At 39.0% G+C, this 20541-nt stretch overlaps 2 protein-coding genes across 2 annotated transcripts in view; both read right to left on the bottom strand.

Moving 5' to 3' along the window:
- The window catches only part of LOC142160960 (alpha-2-macroglobulin-like protein 1), a 224636-nt gene that overhangs the window by 85575 nt on the left and 118520 nt on the right, over window positions 1-20541 (bottom strand). The gene's annotated exons all lie outside the window — the stretch shown is intronic.
- Window positions 1-20541, bottom strand: part of LOC142160961 (alpha-2-macroglobulin-like protein 1) — a 118054-nt gene that overhangs the window by 83589 nt on the left and 13924 nt on the right. The window contains exons 7-11 of the mRNA XM_075216101.1: window positions 12720-12804; window positions 10933-11068; window positions 5152-5266; window positions 2344-2450; window positions 972-1133 (exon numbers count right to left, since the gene is read on the bottom strand). Coding sequence (XP_075072202.1) covers window positions 972-1133; window positions 2344-2450; window positions 5152-5266; window positions 10933-11068; window positions 12720-12804 — 605 coding nt within the window. The remainder of the gene's footprint in view (window positions 1-971; window positions 1134-2343; window positions 2451-5151; window positions 5267-10932; window positions 11069-12719; window positions 12805-20541) is intronic.

The following is a 20541-nucleotide window of genomic DNA, read 5'->3' as shown; positions in this document are numbered from 1 at the left end:
GCTTGATTTTTAAACTCCTTTACAAGTCATGCAAAAAATGTTACACAGCATCAAATTTCACTAAATGCAAATTGCAATAGATAAGTACATACCAACATTCTATGTTAGAGAAATGTGCCTGTAAAATCACTATATACATCATTACTTCAAAGTTCTGCTACTATCTCTTTACAGAAACCCTCTTAATTAAGTTCAACTTAAATAAACCATGAGAATGCATAGACAATGTATTGAGCGAGGCTAGCAAAGTTATGATTACATAGTGATTTTTTTTTTGACTCCTGGAACTCAGAACTATCTAATTGATATTATCCTTGCTTGTCTGGCTTTGTCTCTCTGTGTACCAGGCCTACAAGGCAAGAGGAAGGAGCAGGACCCCCTTGAACTCATTGGTCCATGTGCAGAGCACACCCTCCACCCATGTTAAATATTATAGTCATCATTGTGCAGTTGAGTGTTTTTATACTATTGGTAGCTTTTACACTATTGGTAGATTTGTGCCAATGAAAGCACTTTCCTGAAAAAGTTATCTGACTGAGAATTTAAGTTAAGGGTTTTTTTGCAGAGAGAAAAAGGCTCAACCCCATTAATGCTCTCTCTGCAACTTTTATTTTCCATTTAAATATTTTGTTCTGCAAAATAATTTCACATTTTTGCATATGGGTGCAATACAAAGTACACAAGTGTGCCTTGTCTTCTTGAAAGCAATGTATGTCTAAAATTATCCACGTTCTATCTTTAGAAGATGCAAAATGTTGCATCTTTTCAGTTAATAATTCATGCACATTCTAATTTACAAACGGACATATTCACTAAAAAAAACAGACCAGGACATCACAAAACAGAATTTTGGCCCTCATTAGTGCAGCGTCAAAAATTTATTTTTCTGTTGTTTTTTTTGTCACTTACCTTACGTACATGATAAATTAGGAATATACATATTTTTCCTGCTTTGCAACAGTGTAACTTACAGTTATTTGAACAACGTCATCCCATGTAGAGGTGTTGAGTGTAAAACGAGCAAACCCATTTTTATCGGTCACCAAATCTAGGATCTTCTCCTGCTGTTGTCTGACAGATAGGGATATGACTTCATTAACCATGGGTTGATTTTTCTCATCAAAAACGTGCACCTCAGGGTGAGAAATGGAAATGTCAAATAATTAACTGTGCATATTCAGTTATAGAATGTACTATATTTATAATATGTGGGTAGATGTACTATGCTGTAGATTTTCATATCCCATACCAGCATTATTTTATATGGCAACAGTTCCCAGTTCTTACTTAATCTTCCACATGCCCTGTAGTATGTCAAGTGGGAGCTCCAAAATTGACATTTTCAGATATGAAGGTAACACTCAATGGTCAGTTATAGAATAGTCAGACATATAGACACCATAATGATGGTATCAGGTTTATTCCAAATGATTCTGCATGTTTGTATTGTCGCATTTCCTGGAGTCCTCTACAGCAATAATTTGCCTTTTATCACATAAACTGAGATTCAGAAGTATTAAATGAGTATTTAATTATTTTGTTAACACACTGTAATTATGCTGAATATTGAAAACTCCCACTAAAATTACATTAATGAAAACTAAGTACCTTTAAGTATTTTCAGAATGAAAACAAATATTTTAACCACTTTAATACTTCTAGATGTTTATTGATTTGAGGGAATAAAGAATGCTGTAGGAGTGCTCTAGGGACAAAGAAAAGCACACAAAAAATGCAGGATCATTTGTTACATTTCGGCATTTTCCTCTACTAATAATGGGAAACTATGTACTTTGAGCTTTGCATATTAATTTCATTGTATCTAGTCATTTCAATGGGATTCATTGTACGCTGGTGAAAAACCTATTGAAATGAAAGGGGCCCACTAATTTCAATGCTTCTATATGCATAAAATATTTTTTCTCTATCTCACTCATTTTGAGTGACTAAAAACAGTGAAAATATGTTGTTGATTTTCTAGATGGATTTACTTATTTAATCTTTTATTGGTTCACATGTTATATACTTATTACTGATTCAATGATTCTAGTGATTTTGCAATCTCTGGCAATATACTTGTTACTGAATCAATGATTCTAGTGACTTTGCAATCTCTGGCATTTTTTTAGAAGACTAGTAATGTATAGGATAATTTCCCTTAATAGATTCATCATTAGAAAATTGACCTGTAATTCACTGAAATTTGCTTTTTTAATTTCCACAAATCAACCTTTTGCAGATGACCACTATATACCAACAGGTGCATATGTTTGCATCGTATAATCAATTTGATGCTTTTAAAGATTTTAAATTCTTCCCCATGCTTTCCTAACTTCTCTTTACCTTGCCATGTAATGGAAAACCTTTGTAGTAAAAATGTCCAATATCCACAATCTTAATTTTTTTGTGTTTTTTGAGGCGGAGTTCAGCTGATGATTTTTCAATATGACCTATACAAAGAAGAAGACTGCTTAAGTACACATTTTTATTTTCTGATATCATGCAGATAGATTTTCAACAATAATTTCCTAATATTTCTCTTAACAGGTAGCAGCATTTTTTTATTTTCATCAGGAATATTATTTATTTTCTGCTTTACACTAATGAATTTTATATTTCTTTTTTAGATAGATATAGCATTCTACATTTACAATAAAGTAAATTGCTTTTTCATTATACTGAAAAAAGTGGGCTTGATTTTTTTTTTTTAAAAAAGTATCTTTTGTATACCCATATTTATTCTGTGACCATTATTCTTTTGTATATATTTATTTATTCTGTTATCAGAACTACACTTCAGGGGGTGTGGTGGCTAAAAAGCCATGATAATGCTCCGGAGATTCTGGTCCAACTGCTCCTGTAGCCTCCATACTCATCATTTGACAGAAATTTAAAGTACAATTATTATGGTGTAATACAGGCTAGGGTGGTCTAACACCAAGAACCAACCAGAAGATGGCTTCATATTGGTCTGCAATGTCACACACCCCCTGTGGCAGCCATATTTCTCCATTTAACACATTAGCCAGCTGAATATATAAGGGACTACATCTTTGAAACTTGTGTGCAGTTCTCAATGCTCAACTGAGGCTCTGTCAACAGATAGGATGATGCAACCTACTTTACCCTAGGGCACCCTCCTGACCAGGTCTGCCCTGTTGCATCCAAGCCTCGTTCCCAATCCTCTCTGATGAATAATGTAAGGGAAATCAGAAAGTGTAGCAGAGTTCATGGAGCTGCGTAAGTGCATTTTGATTTAAAAAGTATGAAAACTATGTGTCAATAAAAGAGTTATGCATTATACAGATGGAGAATAAATTAGAGGACATACTTGGGAAATGGATAATTGAGTAGACTCTCATATTACTCTATTGAATGCTATTAAACATGAGATTTTTCACAGTGAGCAGGCAGTTCTACTTAGAGAGGGTTCTACATTCTACAGTTTTTCTGGATCTGTCCAATCGAAAGGTCAAAATCTTGTGGGGTTTTTTTGCAGAACAAAAAATCAAGACCCAAATATTTATATTGGTCCTTGCAAAAAATAAAACTTTGTCCATCTCACAGCCACCAATAGCAGTGACTGGACATTAAAGGAGGAACCAATCAGACGCATAGGAAATTGTTTCCACTATTTTCCTTAGGTTTGATTTGCAGGTCTGAAGCAGGCTTCACACATTGCACTGAGGTTATGTTATTGTTCTTAGTAGTGTGAAGAACGAAGATTAAAGAAATAGAGCAGATTGAAGTAATTGTACGGAGGACAAAAACAAGACTGCAAGAAAATATATACGGTCTTCAAATAATTGATATTCACTAAAAATATTACCTAAAAAAATTTGCTTTAGTTTAGTGCTATTGTAATGAATAAGGTGTTATGGACCTCTATGGACAGACTATACAGTGAGAGAGGAGGATTGTAAAGTTACCTCCTCCAAAAACAACCAACAAGTGTTGGTTGTATTTAGTTGGAGGGAAAAAGAAGATTTATGTACTTATATTAAATCTCTTTCTCTGAATCCATCTGGGTAACACTATTACTATGAGGGTTGTATGAGGGTGCATGGAGTTGGCACTTAAATAGTTAACAAATATACCTGCTGTCGGCTCCCCTCTGCAACCCCGACAAGCCTCATTATAATACTAAAGCCCCAAGGAAGAGAGCCAAACAACCAAGACCACACAGCAGAAGAGCAACAGGGAGGGAACATAGTTTCCCCCAGATGGATTCAGAGAAAGAAATTTAACATAAGTACATAAATCTTATTTTCTCAATCTTCCACTCTGGGGGACACTGCTACCATGGGAACCTTCTGAAGCAGCCCCCTAAGGGAGGGACGAACTGATAGCCTGGCCCGCAAAACACTACGGCCAAAACCAGGGTCTGAGGATGCAAAAACATTAAACTGGTAGAATTTTGTGAATGTATGCACTAAGCAAGTGTCAGAGTGCTGTTTAAGTACAGGATCAAGTCTGAAAAGCCCGCACCAGTCAGCTGTCACGTGAGCTGACACCCGTAAGTGACGGGACGCCATGCGAGTGAGACAGCACTGGAACGAGAACGGGTAGGTTTGTAACAATCATTATGTGAATTGTTGTGCACTAAAATTCTGCATAGGCTAACATGCTTTGTACACTTTTCTAGCAGTAAAAAGTTCCTGAAATTATTTATAAATGTTGGCAAATACATCTTCACTGTCTAGCATTCACTAGATCTGCTTCATTACCAGCTTTACCTTCTCCGTGTTACTGTGTTTTTTGTCTATTTGATATGCACACGCAGCTGTGCGGATCATCGCTTAAGCCAGTCCACTGTTAGTTGGTAATTCATTATCTGCTCGTTTATGTTGGAATACTGGACATTGCTGTGCTCCATTTTTTTCTCTGCAATATTTGTTTCAAGAGTCTGGACTGTGTACATTACCTATGGTCACTTAATCGTAATTGTTTACAATTATAAGCTCAATCTTTTGCATTAATTATTTTTTTATTTATTTATGAAATTACACTGTGCTGATTTTAAGTTTTGCGCTATTTTTGATTTTTTACTAGATAATATATAGTGGCTGATTGATTTCTGTAGTTAAAGTGCATATTTCCACCTCTGAGCCATGTTAGTAACTAAACCTTATTATTTGCTTTTATTCTTACCTGTGCCATCTTCTGTCAGTGAAGATGAAATATTTAAATACTGTAGTGAATCTGATCTTGAGGCATTGAAAAAGCTGAGGTTGATCTCTCTGGATAGACATCCTTTGTTATCAGTCTAGAAAAGAAAGAGTACAAAGTATGAATATTATTACCCCATGAGAAAGTTTAAGAGAGGAAGTCGAAAATATTTAGAAATGGTTAATTAGAGCTAAATGGATTGTAGACTGCAATGGTTTAATAAGAATCTTAGTATGAAAGGCGAGTTGAGGTCTTGGATCTGGACAGAGAACCAGGTTAGTTATAATGGAATAGATGTTAGAGACAAGACACTAAAGGGACTGACAGACAGATGCAAACAAGATTTTTACCGGGAAATATATTTAATCACAATGACCAGCAGTAGAGTACTTAGCTCCCAGTCTCTGCCTTTCCCATTGGAAGGTACGCATTGTACTCAGATGGCACCAGGACTTAATTTAATCTATCTATCTATCTATCTATCTATCTATATACTCCTTTTACCTGCAGAAGAGTCTCATATTATGGTAACCATATCAAAGAATCCTTCAGCTGTTTTGGAAAGCTTACAGGTAGCAACTGCAATGTACAATAGCTTGCAGTATACCGCTGTCTACACAACAAAACACTGCAGAACATAGGGTTTTCCAGAACATGTTCACTACCATCCTTATTTAAAAGGGTTGGTGTAATCAAATTAGACTTATAAATTACAGATGTTTAAATTTACATTTGTAGATCACATGGTGCTAATCACATAAACATGACTTCTGCCTCTGTGAGTGTGTGTGCTTGACTTAAAATATTCTACATTTGTCTAACAGGGTATAAAATACCAAGTACAACTGGATCCATAGAAATACCACATAATGTTATAATGCACCTTACAATATCTTAAAGGCCATTGTCTTAAGCGATCTCAGCTCATGTAACCGACAGACACAAGCTAACAATGGGCTTGTTGGAGTAATGGCAGAAACACACATCAGTGCCAGGAAAGATTAATGGTGCAAGATGGAATTGTCCTTGGGCCCTCCCACCCACCCATATGTTGGATCATACAAAGAACATACACACTTTAACAAACCAAGCACTTCAGCCACAAAAGTGTCAGCCCTTTTCGCTGAAGTGCTTGGTTTGTTTGGGCCCCCACTAAACCAGCTATCAATGCCCTAAAGGCAGGTTAGACCAACAGTGCTGTAAAATGAATTCTACACTGTCAAGATGTTGTCGTCATCATCTTCAGCATCATCCTCACCCTCATCAGTGTGTACACCATCATCACAGACTATTAATTCATCTCCGCTGGAATCCGCCATTACAGAAGTGTCAGTACTTGGATGTATTGGCCGGTAAAGGCCTTCCTCATGGAAGATGTAGTTCATTTTGATGAACATCATCTTTTCCACATTTTTAGGAAGTAACCTCCTACATCGATCACAGACAAGGTTCCCGGCTGTGCCGAATACTCTTTCTGAGTACACACTGGAGGGTGGGCAGCTTAGGTATTGCAAAGGAAGTTTGTACATGGGTTTTCCAAATGGCTTGTTTTTCCTCACAGTATGGAAAGGGACTGTCTGACATTTCAATTTTAATGAACTCTTGAAAATAATCCTCCACCATCCTTTGCATGTTAATAGTAGGATCGGATGGAGATATGGCCGAGGTCACACTTTTTTTGCTAAAATCATTCAAACCAGACCAGATGTAAAACTGTTGTGGTCTGCCACCTGCGTCATCCCTGCCTCTCTTTGAAAAGTGCAATTTCTTACGAGCAGCAGCTGCCTGAGAAACTGAAGGAGGAGACGTCGTCAAGCCAAGGACCAGTTCAGCGGACAACTTGCTGACCAGGAGCTCCTTGCATCTGTTCAGATCTCGGTCATTTGGAAGCAAAGACTCTACGTAGGTCTTAAACCTAGGATCAAGCACAGTCGCCAAAACATAGTGATCCGAATTGAAGATTTTAATAACTCTTGGATCATTGCAAAGAGAATTAAGTACTTGATTTACAAGGCCAACATACTTTGCGGAATTGCTTTCTTTCACCTCCTCCTTCAGTTTGTCAAGCTGCTTTTGCAAAAGTCGAATTAAGGGAATGACTTGGCTCAAGCTAGCAGAGTCTGAACTCACTTCACACGTCACAACTTCAAATGGTTCCAGCACCTTGTATAGTACAGAAAGGATTCTCCACTGTGCAAGACTGAAATACATTCCCCCTCCTTTCCCAATGTCATGACTTGTGCAATACGCTTGTATGGCTTCACGCTGTTCCTCCGTCGTCTGAAGCATGTACAGGGTGGAATTCTACCTTGTTAACACCTCTTGCTTAAATTGGTGGTAGGGCAAATTAAATTGTTCTTGGAGCTGCTGCAATCTCCTACATGCTGTGGCAGAATGCCGGAAATGTCTCAAAATTTTACGGGCACCGAAAGCATCTCTTGCACCTCACTGTTATTTTTCAAGAAGCTCTGCACCACCAAGTTTATTGTGTGAGCAAAACAGGGAATGTGATGAAATTCACTCAGCTTTAATGCTCGCACAATCAGAAATTACATATCCTGGGGAGAGTACAAGTGGCATAAGCCATGTATCAATGACATCCCTTAGTTTTCATAACAAATTGTCAGCTGTATGCCTGTAAGTGAAGCCGGTGATACAAAGAGTAGCCTGCCTGTGAGAAATGTTACGTAGTGGTGTACATGCTGCTGCTGTTCCTGGTAGTGAAGGTGAATGACCAACCCAGAGGGCTGTCACAGTCATATAAAATTTTGTTTCCCCACTTCCACTTGTCCACATATCTGTGGTTAAGTGTACAGTGGGTAGAATGGCATTTTTGAGCCTAATTATTACATTTTTACAAACGTTCTGGTGCAGTTGAGGAATAGCTTTTCTTGAAAAATGGTGTCGCAATGGAATTTTGTAACGGGGACACAAAACATCAATTAACTGTGAAAAACCAGCTGCGTTTCTAGTAAATTTTGGACGCAGATCTAACACTAGCATAGTCACCACGGCGTCTGTCATCCCCTTTGTGACTGGGTGACTGCTGTCATACTTGCTTCCTCTAGCAAAAGATTGTTTAACAGTTAATTGTTGTAAAGTACTAGTGGTCTTCTTCTTGGGCTGCTTATGGGAGGAAGTTTCACACCCAGCAGCAGCAACAGCAACAGCAGTGGGACTAACGCTCAAGAATTCTTCAGAGGAATCAAGGGTAGTGCAGGAGTCATCTAGCCTTAGCAACTTGGATGCAGGACTAACTCCGATCGCTACTGAGGATATTGATGAGGACGGTGTTGTGGGTGTAGATTGCAGGCATCGGGATGTAGGTGCAAGAAGGGTCCTAGCTGATGATGGACTGCTTGTTGTTATTTTTTTTGCCATAACTTTCAGATTTTCCCAACTCCTTGTCATGAACTCGCGTCAAATGGCGTAACGTGGATGAGGTTCCTAGATGGTTAAGGTCCCTCCCTCGACTGACTGTGGCTTTACATACACTACAAAATGGCTAGACAACTGTTGTCAGGATTTGGGTAGGAATAATTCCACACATAAGAAGTGGCTTTTTTGGTCTTATGTCCAGGCATAACAATGGCATTCTTCTTATCACGTGCCAGAACTCCTTCCACTGGTGCAGGACTTACACAAACAACATCATGCTCATCAATATCCTCATTAGCGCCCTCGTCAGCTACACAAATATCCCCCTCACCCTCTTCCAATTCCGAAGTGGCATCCTCAACTGGTGTGTGTATCATCGGCTACACTTGGGTTGTTCAGGCACAGATTAGTAGAAATGCTGAAAGGGCCTTTTTTATGGGTACACTATCAGAATGGTCACGATTACACATACCACTCGTGGATGAACTCTCCTCAGGGATTGTAATTTCTGAATCTGAGCATACATTTTCCTCTGATGCCTTGCTGTTTTCTTCCAGCTCGGCTTTTACACGTAACAGTAGTTGTGCACCACTTTTGGACTCCGAGTGACCTTACAAGAAGAAGGCTCACTAACAATTTTAGATCTTGCATTCATAGAGAAAGACGAAGGCACCATTCTTTCTTTGCCACTGCGTGTGTAGAATGGCATGTTGGCAATTTTTTTTTTTATCGGCAGTTAACTTTGGATTACAGCTCTTTTTCTCTTCAACACGGTAAAAGGTGTTTTTATGTTTGTTTTTTTCCCTGACTTCAAAAGACTTTACTTTTACATAGGCTTTACCAGATGACGTACAGGGATAACTATCATCAGGACTGGTGGCAGCAGCTGCTTGCTGCTCCTGCTCTTCTGTGTACTGCTGTGAATCCATTTTGATAACACTGTACACTTATTAGTGCAATTTCAGAAAAAAGACTGCAAGGACTTGTATATTTATATTTGTATTTTAGCAATGACAAATTCAGCAATGGAGCTTTCTCTAACACTGCTACCACCCTCCTCTTTCTCTTCTATCACTTTGCATGCCCAACTGCTCTATACTCTGTCCTACCCCTTCTCTGTCCCTCCCTCAAATGGCGCTAGATCGCCGTGGAGGGCAGTATATATAAATTCCAAAACTTGTAACACCCGAGATCCGACAACGTCACAATAACGTTTTGCCTCGTTTTGGAATCCGAAAGAGCGCGAAAGTACCGAGGCGACTTGGCTCGGTACTCGGAAGTTTTCGGGAAACCGAGCCCGCCCATCTCAGAAAATCGCAAAGGGTGCAAGAGTTTTTTTATTTAAATTATTTATTTATTTAGAGTTTATTTATTAAGCACTCACTCATGAACCTTGTTTAAACATCTTATTGAAAAGATACTTAAGGAAAAGTTTCCTTTTTTAAATCAAAACCATTTATTGGTATTTCATTAAAACAAAACAATTTTAAGCATAAGTGAAATATTAAAATAAGGTAATGAAATCAATGAAAAAGGAAACATCCTTAGTAATGATAGAGTCTTAAAAACAAATTGGGCTCCCAAAACTAGTTATTTCTTTAGATAAATTAACAATTAGATAATTTGTTTGTATTGGGTGAAATCATAGGTGTTCACCTTATAAATTCCTTAAATGCAACTCCAAAAAAACGGTTAAAACTGAGCAGTTTGTAGTCAAATATCCTCACTATGTATGATAGTGCTTTCATTCAAACAATTCTGCTATTACTTATTTGTGGCTAAAACCTCCCTGTTTCTGGCTCATGATGAAAAATTTTACAATTAATTTTATTACAACAATTATGTAGCACAGTGTCTATTCTGCTGTTGTCTTAAGCATTCTGACTGGTTCTTGCACGTTTGAGCCTATCCATTATTGCTAAACAAAATCTGATTTTAGGGTTGCGTTTTCTCCCCTTAAAATCGGCTGCACAGCTGCTGAGCAATATGATCGCATTTACTAAATAGTTTCACAGATACAGTGCTGCCACATTAAGGGGGTAGAAACTGGAAGCTGCTGTATAGAAATGAACTACTTTATATTGTAACTATCAACCATAGGTATAGATGATATACATATGATATATATACATACACAGACAATATATTTGTATATGTGTATACATATGTCTCTCTCTCTCTCTCTGTATATATATATATATATATATATATATATAATATAACATTGTAGAATGTTATCAGTTACACCTCAGAGATCCTCCTGCTTCAGAACAATTGAATGAGATGGGAAATAAACAATATTTTCTGTACTGATTATTATGCTCACTTGTATTTTTTAAGTACTGTATATCACTATGTACTAATCCTTGACAGGGTTCATCTCACCTTGACGCCATTTATTTTCATGCATTTTTCTGAACCATCTTCTTCACTGCTGCTGTAGTGGTTTTGATGCCAGATATTTACATGAGGACAGATAGTAAGGTCAACTGAACCCTGTACTGGTTTTCCATAGGTGTAACTAGAAAAAATAAAGAGAAGAGTTAAAGTTGATGATGTTGACTCATGATCCATTTATCAATCTCCTTTACGTTTGACCAGGGTATATCTCTCCATGCCTAGAACCTAATTTCATGGCTTTATAGAGCTTTGGTTTCACTGGAAATTACTTTTTTTAATTTATTAAAATACCCAAATAAATGTCATGTTTCTTTTGGAGCAATATAAGATTTTCTTTGATTTTTTTTTTAAAAACATTGTTAAGTAAAGACTTTTTTTTATAAATTCCATAGTTACTTTTATGTTCTTAGAACTATCTCAGCAAATTACCCTAATATATTCTGAAACAATTGTTTAGTTCTTACCAATATAGGAATACTTAATAGGTGTATTTACAGGTACCGTGTTTTAATTACAAATACATATAATCATCTAATTCAAATTGGATCTAATAGTAGAGTACAAAATGTAATAGTAGAGTAAAAAAATGGCAGTTGTAGCTCTTACTAGATTTCTGGGGGTACATTTATCAAGCTGCGAGTTTCCGGAGGGTTTGAAAGTGGAGATATTGTCTATAGCAACCAATCAGATTCTAGCTTTCATTTATTTAGTACATTCTTCAAAATGATAGCTAGAATTTGATTGGTTGCTATAGGCAACATCTCCACTTTGAAAACCAACCGGAAACTTTCAGCTTGATAAATTTATCCCCTGGAGAGTAATGATTAGAGTTTTGCTTGAGTGAAATTAGATCAATGTAGTTTTCAGTTCAGATTCTTTTCAGAATTGCAATGTTTCCACCTGTTTAAACTATATGTTTGTCCCATGACTTTGATAGTGACCTGCCACAGTGCCATCATCACATCAATAATATCAATAGACATGCCGAATTAGCAAATGCAAATTACAGGACATATGGGGGACAGATGGAAGTGGTATTGAGTCCACTTGCATGCACCCTACTATAGTGATATAGAATTAGTAATTGGAAGTACTAGTGACCTGTCATAGTGCGATCATCAACAAGACATCTTATTCCCCGCACATAGAACAGGTATGTACTGATTTCTAAGTATAGGCAAGCTCCAGCTATCTCTACAGAATGATGAAAAAAATCTCAATCCATTAACACAGAAAATCCACACTTGAAATATATATTGGTGAATATGATTTATTTCTGTTGATGGCACTGTGGAAGGTCAAGTATCCAAGAGTATGCTCAGCTATTGTTAACAATGATTGCTCTGCTCATGCACACATTCAAATCATATTTTCAATTTCACAGTTTATGTATTGTTTCATGATGTGAAAGTGGGACAAAAAATGACGACTAGTGAAATATAACATATAATATTTGCTCAACTCCTGTGGAGACTATGGGGTAGATTTGCCAAAGATTCTATAAAGAAGAACTGGAGGTGTTGCTGAAAGCAACCAATCAGGTTCTAGCTTTCATTTTTTAGAATGAATGTAATCTGATTGGTTGCTATGGGCGACACCTCCACTTTTCTTTTATAGAAGCTTAAGTAAATCTATCCTAAGATTTTGAGACTAACACTGGTCTGTGTGAATGTGTCAACTGGTGGCTCTGTGTTTAAGTATGAATACATCTAGTAATACCAGAAGAGGAAGGGGTTTGAGCAGTTATACAGTAGCATTATTATTCTTCATACCGTCCACAAGACTCCAGGTGAAAGGATTTATCGGTCACAGCTACATTATCTGGTAACTTCAAATGTATTTCAAATCTTTTATGTACTGAAAGGAATGGAAATGACAATTAAATAGAAAATTACAGACACAAAATCATCAATTGAAACTTCAGTTTAGTCATGTTCCCTGCCACCTTATTCTTGAACCAGGAATCTTCATCTTTTTATTTTTTCTACACACAATCATACCTCTAGTGGTGAGGTCATATTGGGTTGGTGGCAATACAGAGTGTAACAATACCGTATTATGATTATCGCCAGTGATCAGGTTATATTGGGAAAATTTAGTGTCCGATGTCTGTATAGAGTGTAATGCAATTGTAATGTAAGTAAGGTCTAATTCTAGGTGCATATAAATATAAAGTTCACCTCCATAACTGTAAAGTATAAATGGTTTTAAATATTGGCAACAAAAATAGGATAATTAATTATGAAAAACTGGACTAAATATCATTTACATGGGTCATTCTTGCTTTACATATTCACTGGGTTATGTACCTCCACCCAGAGACATCAATAGGGATTATGGAACTCTGTGTCAATATAGTGGCACAGAGCATTCTATACTTTTCAATAACAACATTTTTGTACTTATTGTAAAATGTCTTTCTCTTAACACAGTTTGGGGACACTGCTCACCATGGGATATAGAGGGCGCTGTGTGGCATTAAGCTCTAAATAGACATGTTTGGTTTGCTCCCCTCCCCTCTATGTCCCCTCCGGCTGGACATATTCAGTTATTTATCTTACAAGGCCACAAGAGAGGTGCAACACTATCAACAGAACAATCATGAACCGTCAGAAAAAACAAACAAAAGGGGTGGGATCGCAGTGTCCCCCAACTGTGTAAAGAGAAAGACATTTTATGGTAAGTACAAAAATGTTGTTTTCTCTTGCACAGACAGTTGGGGGACACTGATCACCATGGGGGCATTCCAAAGTTGCCCCTATGATTGGGAACACGCAGCCTGAGCTGCATGCAAAACTTTTAGGCCAAAACTGGAGCCTTTGGAAGCAAAGACATGGAAATGATAAAATTTAGTGAATGTATGGACGGAGGACCATGTAACTGCCGGACACAACTGCTCAACAAAGGCCCCGTGTCCCACCACCCAGGATGCACCAACCAACCTAATGGAGTGAGCCGTGAGGCCTTCAGGAACCGGTGATCCCTGAAAAACATAGGCCTGACTAATAGCAGCCGTAATCCATCGGGCTATAGTCTGTTCATGGCTGGCCAGCCACGTTTCTGAGCATCATACAGTATCAGTAGACAGTCAATCTTGCGAACCGAAGATAAGCGGTCCACATTGATCCTTAAGGTTCTGACCACATTCAACTGCATCAAAGAACCCTGACTGTTGGACAAAAGATCCCAAGGCAACGCATGGATGACTATATCCTGCTTAACATTAAATTTAGACACAACTTTCGGTTGAAAAGAACAGCCCTGTCATCATGGAAAATCTAGAAGGGAGCCCGACAGGAGAGAGCTGCCAACTCTGAAACATGCCTAGCTGAGGAAATTGCCAACAAAAAGGACACTTTCCAAGTGATAAGTTTGAAAGAAACAGATTCCAGCTGTTCAAATGTTTTCTATAAGGCCATCAGAACCAAGTTTAGGTCCCACGCAGCCACCGGAGGACAGAAGGGCGTTGCACATGCAGTACCCCCTGGACAAAAGTCTGTATCTCTTGTAGCAAAGCCAGACGTCTCTGAAAGTAAATGGACAACGTTGACACCTGTACCCTAAGGGATGCTACTTACAAGCCCTTATCCAGACCGTCCTGAAGGAATGATAATGCTCTGGCTAAACGGAAGGAAAAAGTTGGAACTGTTTTCTGCTCGCACCAACCTATGTACGCCTTTCAGACACAATAGTAGTTCCAAAAAGATGTTGGTTTCCTGGCTTTGATTATGGTTTGAATGAATCTGTCCGAGAGGCCCTTTCTTCTGAGAATTAAGGTTTCAACCTTCAGGCCGTCAAAGCCAACCGTGCTAGATACTGATGGAAGAACGGACCCTGGCTGAGCAGATCTTCTCTGAGAGGCAGTTTCCAAGGTGCGTCCATTGTCATGACTAGAAGATCTGCGTACCACGGTCTGCTTGACCAATCGGGTTCCAGAAATATGATCTTGACTCCTTCGTGTCCGATCTTCTTCAATACCCTTTGTAACATCGATATTGGGGGAAAAATGTAAAACAACCAAAACTTTAAAGAAACCGTCATGGCATCCACTAGATACACCTGAGAGTTCCATGATCTTCCACAATATCTGGTGACCTTGCAGTTCAACCGATATGCCATCATCTCCAACTCCGGTAGACCGCACCTGTGCAGGATCCGGGCGAACACCTCTGGATGGAGAGACCATCCTCCCGAGTGAATGGCATGCTGACTCAGGTAATAGGCTTAAAAGGAACAAGCACAAAGAGAAATCCCTCAGCACACTGATTCTACTGTAAATAAAAATGCAAAAGTCTTAGTTGCACGCATTTGCAAATGTATGTTAAAGCCACCCGCCACTCCACAGCGCTTTTGCTAATAGGGTGGTCCTAACTCTAAACAGTGAGAGTCCCATATATTTGGGTCATACATATATGTGTTTTTAAATTGAGAACTAACTTACCAAGAGGTACCCCTGAAGCCTCCAAACAGCAATCAAGCGTCAGCAGTCCTCCTCAGAGGACTGAGCAATAAACCTAAGGGTTTCTACCGGTGTGGTAGAAACAGGTGTCTTACATGTGGTTTTGTAGAACATAAATGTACGTGATTTGTATCATACCATTCTGGGGATAAGTTTTGTATTGATCAGTTTTTAAACTGTCAGTCTAACTTTGTGGTTTATTTAATCAATTGTGTGTGCGGGCTCCAATGTGTTGGGCGCACTATTCGCTCTTTGGCATTGCGCTTTACAGAGCATTGTAGAAATATCCTAAAAAATGTGAAATCACATAGTTTGTCCACACATGTCAACCTCTGTAGGAGGGGTTGTCTTTATGGTCTCCAAATCAGGGCTATTGAACAAGTGGACATTACCACTAGAGGAGGCGATAGATTTAACCTCCTTTGCAGTAGGGAGGCATATTGGATCTTCAGATTAAATACCTTGGTGCCTCATGGTTTTAATGAGAACATAGAACTGAATACCATTTAAGATTTCTTTGTCTATATTTTTATCTAGTAATTAATAGATTATGTAGGTTACTGTATATTTATAAACTATATTATATATGTTCCGAGATGGCAATTTTGAATATTTATTTATAGATATGGTACTATTATCCCTGATTGTAGGGGATGTGGCTTTCTAATTTATTTGATTCATTTTTTATTATCATTTTCATTTTTATTTCTATACAGGCTGCAGTAGTTATTTTGTTACAATAATTACCTCTATTATAATGAGGGATTATTACGGAGGAGACCTGTGTGATTCTCGGTTTCTTCAATTAATGTATGAGAATATTGTATCCACACACCAGCAGCTGTATCTAAATGCTCTACTCATTCATAAGAACAATCTGGATCAAGATCTGATTGGCAGATTATGGCCATGTGACTTTGTGCTCTGGCTTTAAATAGGCATCTTTTTAGCAAGCAATGATTCCTCTGATACGGGGAAACGCGTCAGGATTGGTTACCTTCTTTTCAGCCGACACTTGGACTCCACCTACTCATACCCTGGGGTATCGACACATCCCTGTTCTGGCGGAACTCTCTCTGTGATCTCTACACTTTTGCGCTATATCTCTGTCATCTGGCCACAGAACTAAGCTAAGTTATCCAGCCTTTATTTTGAACTGTTGCTGCAGTAATCTGTATGCTAAAACTGGTATAAAAGCGATGTTTTGATATTATAATCGGCCTTAGAGAAAGCGGTTCAACTTGCTCTGAATATCGGAATTTCTGTCACATATACTATCGTTTTAAAAATATGACATCATTGTCTTAATAGAATTGTGGCATCTATTTCTGGACTAATAGTCCATATGCAAACGGATTGTGAGAACGAGGAGATTCCCGTACTGGACTGCAACTAATTACCGTAATTACTAGAGATGGTCACTGACCCCCGTGTTTTGGTTTTGGATTCGGTTTTGGATCTGGATTACCGTCGTGTTTTGGTTTTGGTTTTGGTTTTGCAAAACCGCCATTGCGTGTTTTGGTTTTGGTTTTGGTTTTGTTTGGTTTTGTTTTGCTATTTTTTGGGAAAATCCATGTTTTTGGGCCTAAATTAACCCAATTTAGTGCTCCAACTGTTTTAGAGACAAGTAATCTAATTGTTGAGGTAATAAATCATCCAAAAAAACAGTTTAATTCTTCGTTGGTAGGCCTATTCTACACACAAAACAGATTGTCTTCCTCTCCATCTATGCATATTGGCAATGCAGCCATCGTCTTTGAATGTATATTACACCCTACACTTATAGTTAAATATGTAAAGAAATGGAAAAAGCCAGTTTGCTTTCTGTCTCTCAAGGCCCCCCTCCACTTGTATAAAATAGCAAAAAATTCAGCCATTATAGACTGTACAATATTAATTGACATGGAGAAAGCCAGTTTGGTTTCTGTCTCTCTAGGCCCCCCTCCACTTGTATAAAATACTAAAAAATTCAGCCATTATAGACTGTACAATATTAATTGACATGGAGAAAGACAGTTTGGGGTCACTCTGTCTCTCTAGGCCCCCCTCCACTTGTATAAAATACCAAAAAATTCAGCCATTATAGACTGTACAATATTAATTGACATGGAGAAAGCCAGTTTGGTTTCTGTCTCTCTAGCCCCCCCTCCACTTGTATAAAATACTAAAAAATTCAGCCATTATAGACTGTACAATATTAATTGACATGGAGAAAGACAGTTTGGGGTCACTCTGTCTCTCTAGGCCCCCCTCCACTTGTATAAAATACCAAAAAATTCAGCCATTATAGACTGTACAATATTAATTGACATGGAGAAAGCCATTTTGGTTTCTGTCTCTCTAGGCCCCCCTCCACTTGTATAAAATACTAAAAAATTCAGCCATTATAGACTGTACAATATTATGAAAAATGGACAAAGCCAGTTTAGGGTCACTCTGTCTATGACACCCTACCCTTAAGGATAAATTGCCCTAACAGCAGCCTTTCAAGATGGTATGTGATATGGAAATGCCACAAGTCCCTTTCCTCTTTGGGGGTAGATTGCACCCTACACTTACATAGAAAGTTTTAAAAAGATGTTATCGGCATCATCTTCAGCTTCATCCTCACCCTCATCAGTGTGTACGTCATCATCACAGACTATCAATTCATCGCCGCTTGAATCCGCCATTAGAGAACAGTCAGTGCTTGGATGTCTTGGATGGTGAAGGCCTTCCTCGTGGAAGATGTAGTTCATTTTTATAAACATCATTTTCTCCACATTTTTGGGAAGTAACCTTCTACGGCGATCACTGACTAAGTTCCCTGCTGTGCTGAACACTCGTTCAGAGTACACACTGGAGGGTGGGCAGCTTAGGTATTGCAAAGCAAGTTTGTACATGGGTTTCCAAATGGCTTGCTTTTCTTCCCAGTAAGGAAAGGGACTGTCTGACATTTCCATATCAACTACCTCTTGAAAGTAATCCTCCACCATCCTTTGCATGTTTATACTCATATTGGATGGACTTATGGGCAAAGTGACACTTTTTTTTGAAAAATCCTTCAAACCAGCCCAGATGTTAAATTGTTCTCGTCTGCCCCCTGTGTCTTCCCTGCTTCTTTTTTGGAAATTTAATTTTTTACGAGCAACAGCTTGAGAAAGTGAAGGAGGACACGTCGTCAAGCCGAGGCCCAGTTCAGCGGCCAACTTGCTGAGCAATAGCTCCTTGCAAAAGTTCACATCTCGCTCATTTACAAGTAAAGACTCAATGTAGGTTTTAAACCTTGGATCAAGCACAGTGGCCAAAACGTACTGATCCGAGTTCAAGATCTTAATAACTCGAGGATCATTGTGAAGCGAATTAAGTACTTGATCGACAAGGCCAACATACTTTGCTGAATTGCTTGCTTTCAGCTCCTCCTTCATTTTCTCAAGCTGCTTTTCCAATAGTCTAATTAAAGGAATGACTTGGCTCAAACTAGCAGAGTCTGCACTGACCTCACATGTCACAACTTCAAATGGTTTCAGCACCTTGCACAGCACTGAAAGGATTCCCCACTGTGCAAGAGTGAAATACATCCCCCCTCCTTTCCCAATGTCATGACTTGTGCAATATGCTTGGATGGCTTTGCGCTGTTCCTCCATCCTCTGAAGCATGTACAGGGTGGAATTCCACCGAGTTACCACCTCTTGCTTAAGTTGGTGGCAGGGCAAGTTAAACTGCTCTTGGAGCTGCTGTAATCTCCTACATGCTGTGGCTGAATGCCTGAAATGGCCTGAAATTTTACGGGCCACCGAAAGCATCTCCTGCACCTCACGGTTATTTCGTAGGAAGCTCTGCACCACCAAGTTGATGGTGTGAGCAAAACAGGGAATATGTTGGAAATCACCCAGCTGTAATGCTCGCACTATATTGTTGGCGTTATCTGAAATGACATACCCTGGGGAGAGTCCGAGTGGTATAAGCCATGCATCAATCACATCTCTCAGTTTGCGTAACAAATTGTCAGCCGTATGCCTGTTAGTGAAGCCGGTGATACAAAGAGTGGCCTGCCTGTGACAAATGTTACGTAGTGGTGTACATGCTGCTGCTGTTCCTGCTGGTGAAGGTGAATGACCAACCCAGTGGGCTGTCACAGTCATATAGTCTTTGGTTTGGCCACTTCCACTTGTCCACATATCTGTGGTTAAGTGAACAGTGGGCAGAATGGCATTTTTCAGCGCAATCTCTACATTTTTACACACTTTTTGGTATAGTTGTGGAATAGCTTTACGGGAGAAATGGTGTCGCGATGGAATTCTGTAACGCGGACACAAAACCTCAATTAACTGTGAAAAACCAGCTGCGTTTATTGTGGAGATTGGACGCAGATCTAACACTAACATTGCAGCCATGGCGTCTGTGATTCGCTTGGCGACTGGGTGACTGCTGTCATATTTGCTTCCCCTCGCAAATGATTGTTTCACAGTTAATTGCTGAAATGTAGGACTGCTCATTTTATTCACCTGCCTCTGGGATGACGATTCACCCCCAGCAGCAGCAACAGCAGCAGCAGGACTAACGCTTTCTTCAGAGGAATCAATAATAGTGCCGGAGTCATCCAGCCTTAAGTGGGATGCCGGGCTAACTCCGAGCGCTACTGAGGATATTGATGAGGATGGTGTGGTGGGTGTATTTTGTAGCCGTCGGTATGTCGGTGAGCGGAGGGTCTTAGCTGATGAGGGAGTGCTTGTATTCTTTTGGGAAGAACTTTCAGCTTTTCCCAACACTTTGCCATGAACTCTCGTTAAATGGCGTAACATAGACGAGGTTCCAAGATGGTTAAGGTCCCTCCCTCGACTGACTGTGGCTTCACATACACTACAAATGGCTATACAATTGTTGTCTGGATTTGGGTAGAAATAATTCCACACATAAGAAGTGGATTTTTTTGTTTTATGCCCAGGCATGACAATGGCCTTTTTCTTGTCACGTGCCAGAACTGCTGCCACTGGTGCAGGACTTACACAAACAACCTCATCCTCATCAACATCCTCATTAGCGCCCTCGTCGCCTACACAAATCTCCCCCTCATCCTCTTCTAATTCCAAAGTGGCATCCTCAATTTGGGTATCACCGGCTACACTCGGGCTATTAAGGCACACATCAGCAGA

The sequence above is a fragment of the Mixophyes fleayi genome, chromosome 6 (genome assembly GCF_038048845.1).
Source record: "Mixophyes fleayi isolate aMixFle1 chromosome 6, aMixFle1.hap1, whole genome shotgun sequence".
NCBI classification, from domain to species: Eukaryota; Metazoa; Chordata; class Amphibia; order Anura; family Limnodynastidae; genus Mixophyes; species Mixophyes fleayi.
The sequence above is the reverse complement of the archived record's forward strand: the minus strand, read 5'-3'. Positions and strand labels throughout refer to the sequence as shown.